Below are 9,891 nucleotides of genomic sequence, written 5' to 3' on the forward strand. Positions count from 1 at the left end.
GAAGTGGCTCCAAGTCGCGGAGCGCATGTTCATCGAAATTCGCTTCATTGAGCTCGAATATGAGTTCGGCATGGTGAGTGAATCTAGTACGCGAACGCTCGTCAATCGCTATTTCATGCTTTGTGGGCACACCGAACAGGAGAGCTCGACGGCCCAATAGGAATTAAATATTCTGCCGTTGATGCACTGCCTAAGGAGTCGGTCGTGGAGCATTTCGCTTCGGGTTTTCGCCTCACATCAGGGAGCAGATCAAATTGTGCGTCGCTAGTAATCTTCGTCAAAAAGCCTATCGAGCAGCTATGATACAACGTAGGAAGGACTCGTACATCGTCATCGAGTTCATCGCTCTCTGAGGGCGAATCGTCGCCCTCCGCCTGAGTTTTCCGAAATTAAGACTTCGCCGTGCCAGTTGACGAAATCCCAGGCAGGAGTGTGTGCTCCGACTTTCGACCCGAGGACGGATTCAGAGATTCCCAGTTTTCCGATCAAGTTCCATGGCGATCCGTCTTCTCGGATCAAGCGGATTTGCGGTGGCACGCGTGCAATTTTCTTTTCGGATAGACCAATAGGCGTGGATTGTTTGATCGACAGGCATCGCCGCAACGACGCGTCGCGACGGCACACGGGCGGGAGGTGGTGTGGATTCGAATCCTGCTTCCGGCGAAACTTCTTTCCGAAAAGCAGGTCGCAGCTCCGATCCACAGGGAACATTTGCCCGCTGGATTCGCCATCGGAAGCAATGCCACGGGGTGAACCCTGAGCATTGAGGGTTGGCTGTGTGGTTGGGCTCGAAATTTTTTGCTTTGATCGACCGATAACGTTGTACACGGGATAGAATTCAAATAGGACTCATCCAATTTCTGCTTGTCTTTGTGTTAACTGAGACGCGGTACTCTCCGGAAGGATGAACAGGATCGTATGAAACGAATCAAAGACGGAAACGCACATATGGTCATGTATTTATATATGTATATGTATATATACTTGTTCCCAAAGTTCAACTCAATATAATCAGGCCGATTTGAAGGGGAGAAAATTCAAAACGACTGCATTAGTCTTCAAGGCAAGCCTGATCATCTCAAGAGAGGATCGTGGAATCGAGAGATGCAACTGAACTTTGTCTCAAACGTCTTCTTTTTTAGAGCTGTGGGAATGTTTGTACAACCGCAAAAGACTTGCGCATCGTATGGGATCATAGAGGCAACCGGACCTTAAGATACATCAAAGGTAAGCCGATGGGGGCGAGAGAATAGAGAAGGTTTTCTCCGAGCTTGTGCTAACGATCAACTCGATAGAGCCAATTCGATCGTGATCTTGGACGACCTCGCAGCTCACAAATCGTGAAACGGAAGCGGTCCGATCGAGAAGAGACTCACCGATGGTCAAGTACCAGTTTTGCGAGTTTTTCATCTAGTGTGGGGCAGATTCGACCGATTCGATTCGCTTGAGTTCCAGCGATTCTCGTGAGCTCCTCACGATCAGTCAGCTCCCACAACGCAGAGGAACATCGGATGATCGTCTCAGCAGGCGGATGTTCAGCTCCACTTCTTCACTAGATCGGTGGCGTCGATTCGCAGGGACCAGTGGTCTTTTTCGTGAGCGACTGGAACATTCGAACCTGGACCTAACTCTGTAGGTCGATTCGTGTTCTTGTACTTCTGTTTTCCACAAATGGGATGTCCTGCAGTTTTTCGTGAAGCAAGCCTGGCAATCGCCTCGGGACAATGAGGGATGAATGGAGGAGAGACTGCTCTACGTAAGCGAGCTGCACAGAACCTTCTGAGCCAACTCAATGTATGGCTGACAGACTTCAGGACAGGGGAGGCGCTGTGCATAGATCAGCTAGTCAAATGCTAATTGTTAGCGAGCGAGGGGTTTAGGGTTCCGCTGAGAACAACGACGCACACCTGACTTCCTAAATTTCCCGTTCGGATCCATCGGTATGCATTGGGGATCGAGATCGTCGGATGCGCGCAAGGAGAGCAGGACCTCGTCGATCCAATGAAAAAAATCGGCCATTGTAGGGACACTATCCAGAAGCCCCGATCCAGGAAGCCTCAGCATTAACCCATCTCGATCAAGCGACGTAGCTTCCACTTGCGAGACGATGGCTTCGTGAAGGATCCCGGACGGGGCTTACCGAGATCGCGCCCCTCTGGCACTGAATGGAGATCGAAAAATTCTGGAAAATTCATTCTATCTGAATTCGTGTCTTTCTCTCCGGATAGTGTTCAATTGGAGGGTGTCGTCGTACTGTCATTACTTGAGGGACTGAGTGAGTTTTTGGGGAAACGGGTTGGGTGAGTGAGAGATTAGGATGGGATTTTAAGTTCCTGCTGCTGTCATGGCGGCTGAGGCCGAAACTGCAGAATATTGACGTCAACGATCACTGAGAAGGTGTTCGTTCATCAATGACGCGTTATTGGGTAGATCTTGAACTGCGATGGCCAAAGCCGCACTCAGTAAAATTCTCATCTCTGCTGACTCGTATGAGTCATCTGCAGTGCCGCGCGAGTTGTTCGGATGTTTCGGAATGATGGTCTTCGCGGAACAAGCACAGATGGAAGAAGAATCGTGTCAAGGACCTGATTCCAGTCCGGGGAGCGCGCACTCCCTCTGGATCGAGATCAGGACGTACACATTACGTTCACTCGCGTTTTCGACTCTTTGTTCTGGAGTTCGTTATCGAGTATGAGTAGGATTCAAGTCAAACTGGATCTTCAGCGTGTTTTCGAGAGGGTCAGATATGTGTACACGCGTTTGACGGGTTGGAATATGGGTGGGTTATTTAGGGTGTTCGATGAAGGATAGCGATGTTTATGTATCGTTTGGGTACCTCGACGTTATCTTTCCGAGGGAAGTTGTTTAGTCTTGACTCATTGATGGCGAAGTTATGAGTGTCAGACCATCATTGGCATAGTGCTTAATGGGATCGAGCATTTTTTGTGAAAGCTCTCGCTTAATGCGCTTTCGCAGCCGAGGGGTATTGTCTCACGGCTTTTCACGACTCGTATTCAGTGATTCGCTCTGGGAGATTCTATAGTTTGCTTCATGCACTCGGAGGAGGCTAATTCGGCCCACTCGAGCAAGGCATAGCAGCGCTGCTGCCTGTATCAGCTTGGTGAACGGGCAGCTTCGCATTTCCATCGTTTGCGAATCCTTCGCCATGAAGCTCGCCTTCAATTTGCATTACTTAGATTCATTCGCATTCCATCAGCTCAGGCTGGTCTCGAATAATTCATTGTTGTTTCTCGCTTAAATTAGCCATGCGACAGCTATCGATTAGCCCCAGGCTAATTTCAAGGCCAAGCTTTTTCACATGTTGAAAGAGCCTTTTTTGTTCCGTTATTTCCTCTTTCTGGTGTAACAGAGGCGAGGAGAAAACTACCCGGTCACCAGAGACAGAACTGCCAGGACTCTCGAAGAAGTCTGTCATTGTTTTCACTGACTGTCTTGATGTCGTAAGAGGCATGAGGCACTTTTTGATCTTGTTTCGTGTATGGCTAGATGGCTTGATTCGACTCGGCTTTATGGAAAGGACACTATTCAGGACACACGTAGGACATTGATCTTCGAGGTTGTTGCTGTTGTTCATGTTGTCATCGATGTTGTTCTTGGAGTCGATAATGGATGTTGAGATGTTTCCGGAAAAAGGATGTAATTCCCGGAGATTTCAAGCTTCTTTCGAGCAATCCGATCGCAATGATGCCCCATCACAGCGTAACACTTGAGACCCATGTAGACGGTGTACGCAGCGAATGGACAATGAGCTTATTCTCTCATTCCGGCGAATTCTTTCTCCATGTACCGACGAAGAATTCTCGTGAATGTATAACTCCCTCGCGGGGTCAGTGACATCAGAGATCATTGAGGCAGCTCGATATCTATACGCGGCTGTCATATTGAAAGATTTGAAGGAACACAGACAGCTTAGCCGTCTCTGACAGCTGATGAGAGGCGAAGTGGCAAGACCTCTCGAATTCGGGGAAGCGACATTTTATGACCGAGCAAGATTGGCTCGCTAGCTTCCGTTGCATTTCCAAGGTTCTTCACAGAGTTTTGTCTTGGCGACTTCCGCTCGAATCTCGACGAGCATACGTGATAGCAAGTTTTTATGATGATCGGTATTTCACCTTTAGAGTCTACTTTGTCTACTTCTTCCAACTTCCGCGAGGGCATTGATATCAAATATGGTCTTCTTCCAAAGAACAAACACAACAAACAATCAAGGCAACATCGAAAATGGCTTATACAAAGATAACAGGTTTCGTCGTTATTTTTTGTTGTTCCTGCTGCTGCAGTTTTTTCACTGTTAATGTTTGCGTCTCTTTTTTCTTCGTTGTCACGCTTGGAGATGATTCGCTCTCCAAGCTCAATACATCTTATCGTGGATAACCATGAGCGTTTTCGGAGGGACGATCCAAGTGGCTCATATAATCGGATCACGATTACCGCCTGCCATCATTCAAATGGTATGGTCACGTCGCGTAGGGGCCAGGAGAGGATTTAGTCGTCTGGATAGATGACCCCCGGTCCAACGAAATGAGCCCTGTCGATTTCCGTGCGTCGCCGACGGGGGTGAAGAATCATTGCCCACGTGGTGAAGTGAGCAATGATTTTCCAAGAATGACGGCGGAGGTCCACCCGTCCTTGAGTCGACGGTGAGAGACATAGAGCTCCTAGAGCTTGAAGGGTGCCATTGGTCTATCTGATTATTGCACGCAGCCGCTTCTTCAACTGGTACCCGTTCCTGGAGGGGAGGTTCGAGAATTCACTGATTCCAAGCGCAAAATGTCCCCATCAGCTGGGCAAATCAGTTTGGAACTTGATTCCCAGCGAGCTTGGGCTGATTAGAGAACTCCTCCCGAGGAGGGGATCACGCCTTGATTCTAAGAGTCAGTGAGCAATCTAAATGTCTCTTCCGCTCAATGTGGAGATAAACGGAGGCAGTCGCGTTCTTGCACGAACTGACGTTCTCTGCTTTGTTACGTTTCCCCCCTGTTAACCTTTGGGCTGCATCTGGAGCCCCTCCGCAACTGAGTCTCTGATCACGGGTGTCGTAGAGCAGTCGCTCGGGTCGATTGAGTCGCTCAGTGTCAGTCTCCGGGAGCCGAACCTCTCCGATTCTAGGGAGATTCTCTTCTCCCTTGCGAATAGGATCGAGTATCGTTGGAAGGGTGAACTGCGTTTCGATGAACTTACGCGCCGCGACTCTGCTTCCAGAGCCCCATGCGTTCCAAGTCTGAACTCTCAGGAGTCCGTGCTGTTCGAGGCCTCCTGCCAATTAGTGGATCTGGACAGCAATGTCCCGATTGAGAACTAAGGCCTTTCCGTGAGGAAAGCAAGAGACGGTGGTCATCGAAAATACCGAAGCTTTCCGTACCAATATAAATTATGGGAATGATTGTGAACAAAATATGTACCGATTTTCCCCTAATTGCGGGTATTGCGTTCCAGCGCTGCCGGACAGATCCATTTTCGTTAGCGAATCGGCTCCACCAATCGATGGATCAGGTGGTCAATTGTTACAGTGTCGCTCTGCATCCATAGCATGATTTTATCACGCGCACTTTCAACATCTGGCTTCATCCGAAGATTCATTTAAATCATTCTCTCTGAGCCGAACCGAAAATTATTCATTTTGGCTTGGCCCATAGGCTTCCGATCCGACGCTTGCCAAAGAGAAAACTCCGTACTCAGCCTTGGAAGCGAATTGAAACGCTAAAGAACTTACCACAGATTTTTCTGATGAATGGCGTCAAACAAAGTTCCTGAACCCGATGGAATCCTTGAACCTTGTATCATATCTGAGACGCGACACAGCTCATCGCCCTTAAGATCTGGTCCGCTTGCACCTCGAACCCATTCATACAGTACGCAGTCATTTCCTCGATCTATGCTTCAACTCGGATATATGTATGCATCACGTCACTAGCAAATGTCGTTCGTGTACTAATTTCTAAAGAACAGTAAAGTCTCCTGCTGCATTTTCGTCTCTGAACTATAGCCGGGAGCGTCGACTCACGATAGGCTCGCTCGCAGCTTCCACTCGAATCGCTATGCGCCACTCATGAACATCGAACAGAATTCGCGGTGGATAATTTTTCGCGCTGGCCTGACACCGCTGATTACCAGCGCCACATGGCTCTCAATACGCGCCATTCGCAGCTTCCCGTACCGATTACACAAAATCACGAAAATTCCGCCTCTCATCGGTGAATGGCCGATTGAAAGTTCAGTTTTCTGCTCTCTGAGATGAATCCGGCCCATTTCCATGACTCTCAATCAGGAAACGATCAGAAATCTGATGAAAAGAATGTTCACGGCGAGCTGTCACTCTGGTCATGCTCAGGGAGCGAACCCAGTGAGAATTTTTCCAACCCTTCGGTGAATTTAGCACCCGTACGGAAGTCGGATTAGAAAATCCGGCCTGGTGACGCGATTATTGTGACCCGATCGGCAAACTCTAGAATCATATTCGCTTCTAGCTGTTTCACTGGGCGATTCTGCTTGGCCAGTATTGAGCCGAGTTATGGTGCTCCTCATTTGATTGATTTTCATAGCTAAAAAATCTTCTCGAACGGAAAAGTTATGATTTTCACTTTCGTCTCTTCAACGTGGACTTCCCTAATATGACGGGGCCTGGAATGGATTTGTTTGCTGTTGCTGTTGTGTCTGTTGTTGCTGCTGGGAGAACGGCGTTTGAGAGTAATCTCCTTGGGTATAGGCGTCATAATTGACGCTCTCAGCTGCTGGTTCCGACGCATCGTAGGTTGACATGAATTGACTCGCATCAGTGCCATCTCGGTAGCGTAGGCATGCCATGTAGCAGCAGGCGCCCTGGAATGCATTGAAGCTCCGCATAATGATGCATCGATGTCACTGACGAGGAATTATCATTCGGATTGCGGACGGATCCAGCTCGACTTAGTCTTAGCCCTCGGAAGCTCAACTCACCCATGCGGGGATCGAGAAGAAATGAAACACGACAGCTGCGCGGAGATTGTTCAAACCATATCCATCAGATGGCATGTCAGCCTTCCTCCAGGCGTTGGCAATATAACAAGACGCGACGAAGCAGACGAAGGCCCAAATCCCTGGAACCAATAGAACGAATTTTTGATCTGTCTTGCATCCCATTTCCCCGAAAACGCTCAGCATTCATCAAAAGCGTGGCATCGAGCCATCTAGAATCCGAAAGCTCCTTGGGATACGGGTTAGCAGGTGGCGTCATTTCGGAATCATTCGGCTTTCTGGACCAGACTATCGCCGAGAAGGAATGATTGCTCTCCCAGCGGGTCACGGTAGTCCTTCAGCGAGTCAAGGAGCTTCAGAAATTCGGAACTTCCGAGAAGAAGTATCAAGTTCGCTCAGTGATTCTCGGCGCCCTCAGGGGAAGTGAATCCTCCGAACGCTGATTGATACATAGTAATCAAATTCCACCGAAAGCAAACCAGTCCCAAGCGCTCGACGGAACTTTCCCTGCGCAAATCGGCTCGATGATCGGTCGACGCGGTGACTTCCAGGAGTTCTTGAGGCTCACTCTGAGACCCATAACGAGGCGCGCAGTCCGGGTCAGTTTCCGGCGCAAGCTCAAGCGGAATTTGAAAGGCTCCACGGCGACAACGAACCGCCTCTCAAGAAGATATTAGCAGCGATCGTTCTTGGAGCCACGAGCGTGTACAACGGATTTCAGTCAACAAGGTCAGTCGCGGTATGGGTGGATCCTTTCGATTGGGAAGGAGCGGTATCGAGACCCAGCGGCTAACCAACTGAACACCAGCACATCAGAAATCGCTAAGAGATTCGACGTGTATCTATAATCGGCCTGCGGCATTGTGAGACAACTGGGATCCGTGCTGTCACTCGAGCAGTGGCCTAGGTAGCCGGAGTGGCGCCCAGGGCGAATCCAAGGCATGTCGCCCCCTACCGGAAGCTCACCAAGAAATTTGCGCCCCTTCGGGAATCGCCCGTCGAAAGCGCGACCTCATTCCCCGAAAATGCATGTTTTCGCGAACACATTCCACCAAAATGGCGCCCCTGGACAGAAAGTTCCCCGAGGAATAGCCTTTTTTTTGCTCTTTCAGAATCTCTCACGAAGATCGCGGGGAAGCTCTTGACTGGAAGAGAGGACTTTTCCGGATGGATCGCCAGGGGCGACAGGGAGCGGATCATGTACGACGACATCGTTCGATATCCGATGCTGAATGGAGAGACTCCCGGAAGCCTGAGAACTGTCGAGCTCCATTTCTTCGACAGCAGGCTGCAGGATCATCAGGAAGGATAGTGAATGTCTCATGTACTGAGCCATAAATGTTGCTGTCTGATGTCGTGATCAGTTTCCCATCATCTCCTCGCCTCGGGGAGAGCTCTTCTCTCCGCCGGGAAAGACTGGATTCCGAAGCGGAATGTCGGAAGAGGTGGAACTCGATAAGCGGGTGGTCCACGGGGGGTCCATGGATACGATCGTACGACGATGTTCTGTTATGGGATTAATTCCCCCGACGCTCCCCACGATCTGTCGAACGAATTCTTCTCTCTCGGGAGCTTGCGAAGAGACTCCTCGTGAGCCACTCGGTCCAACTGAAGCTTCAGGAGCTGATCCGTATGCTTATTTGCAGGCTCTGAATTTCGTCCCCGATCATCAGCCTCGAATCAATCCTCGGCATCGCGCCAATCGCGCGTGGGGTATCAGTCAAAGGAGTTGAAGTCAAAACTCACCCGAGAAACCAAGATCGAGAAGAACGGCTCTCCGGCGGAGCTTCACTGAAGAGAGGGTGTCGAATAGAGCGTCCATCACGAGGAATGCGGACGACACTAAGAAACCGATGACGCCTATAGCATTGCCCGCTGTACAAGCAGAGTCGTCGCCGTTGATGCCGCTATTGCTGTTGTCGCTGTTGACGCCGTACTGACACTGGCCGTCGCTCGTCCACCCTTCGGTCGAGATGCAGGAAAAGATAACCACCGAGAAGACCTGGAACGGATATCAGAGGCCGACTTCACCTTGGAGTTTTAGGCTTGCGTCAGTCAAGGACTCAATGGCCCATCAACACGTACGCTGAATTCAAGTCAAGCTCCGTCAGCTCTGAATCTCACGGGGCGAACGCGCAGTGATACTTGGGGAACCAGGCAGCTTCCGACTGAGCCCGGATTCCGGACGAGGCCAGCTAAACCGGAGTAGGCGCTACTCACCCAGCATATCAAGCGAACCATGACGTGCGGTCGCATTAGCAAGCCAATCGCATCGAAGCCTTGGCCAGAGATGGCCTTTCCGGCTCCGTAAGCCCCTCCGTTCATCTCCGCTGGCTTTTTTGGAGCTTCAGCGGGGGTCGAAGAAGATGTACGATACGAAGAAGATTGGAACCTTACGCAGCCGTCGATCAGTAAGGCACCACCTCAGAACTGGTGAGGACCATCGGGCCCACTATCAGGGTGCGACGCAGTGTCTGTATGCGGAGTGTGTGTGTGGATGTGTGCTTGCCTCCTGCTTGAGCGAGAGTATGACCCGTTAGTTCAGTTTCGCGTCGCTTGTGCGCCCTCTTGCCGCCAATCGAGGGGGAGAGTCAAACCTCCGGGCCCCTGCTGGACCCTCTCACAAACGCCGAAGATATACCTACGTCGCAAGCCGTCGAGGGCGCTCCAGCCTGCTCCCGCGAGCATTGCGCTCGCCTGAGCAGCCATCGGAGTCCGGGAGCAAGGACCCCGCGCGCGAAAATCCGAATTCATCGCGCCTTCCGCAGAGGTTACTGCATACAGGACAAGGAAAGCAGCGTTGAGAATTCCATCCTAGAAACACAGTCGACTGCCTACAGCCGTGGAGTACCGCTCTTTCGAGATAGACCCACTCTCGCACCCCGAGTAAGATGAGTCACGAAGGGATTCCACGTC

The 9,891-nt window shown here is 50.5% G+C and overlaps 1 protein-coding gene across 1 annotated transcript; it reads right to left on the minus strand.

Moving 5' to 3' along the window:
• Positions 1–6,627: 6,627 nt before the first annotated feature.
• Syngr (synaptogyrin) lies at positions 6,628–9,300 on the minus strand. The gene is made up of 4 exons (XM_003745417.1): positions 9,196–9,300; positions 8,722–8,977; positions 6,958–7,097; positions 6,628–6,840 (listed from the first exon to the last, which is right to left on the minus strand). Exons 1-4 carry the CDS (start codon positions 9,298–9,300, stop codon positions 6,628–6,630), a joined length of 714 nt encoding a protein of 237 aa, XP_003745465.1.
• Between the last annotated feature and the right edge of the window lie 591 nt (positions 9,301–9,891).

The sequence above is a fragment of the Galendromus occidentalis genome, unplaced genomic scaffold (assembly GCF_000255335.2).
Source record: "Galendromus occidentalis unplaced genomic scaffold, Mocc_1.1 scf7180000077483, whole genome shotgun sequence".
Taxonomy (NCBI): Eukaryota; Metazoa; Arthropoda; class Arachnida; order Mesostigmata; family Phytoseiidae; genus Galendromus; species Galendromus occidentalis.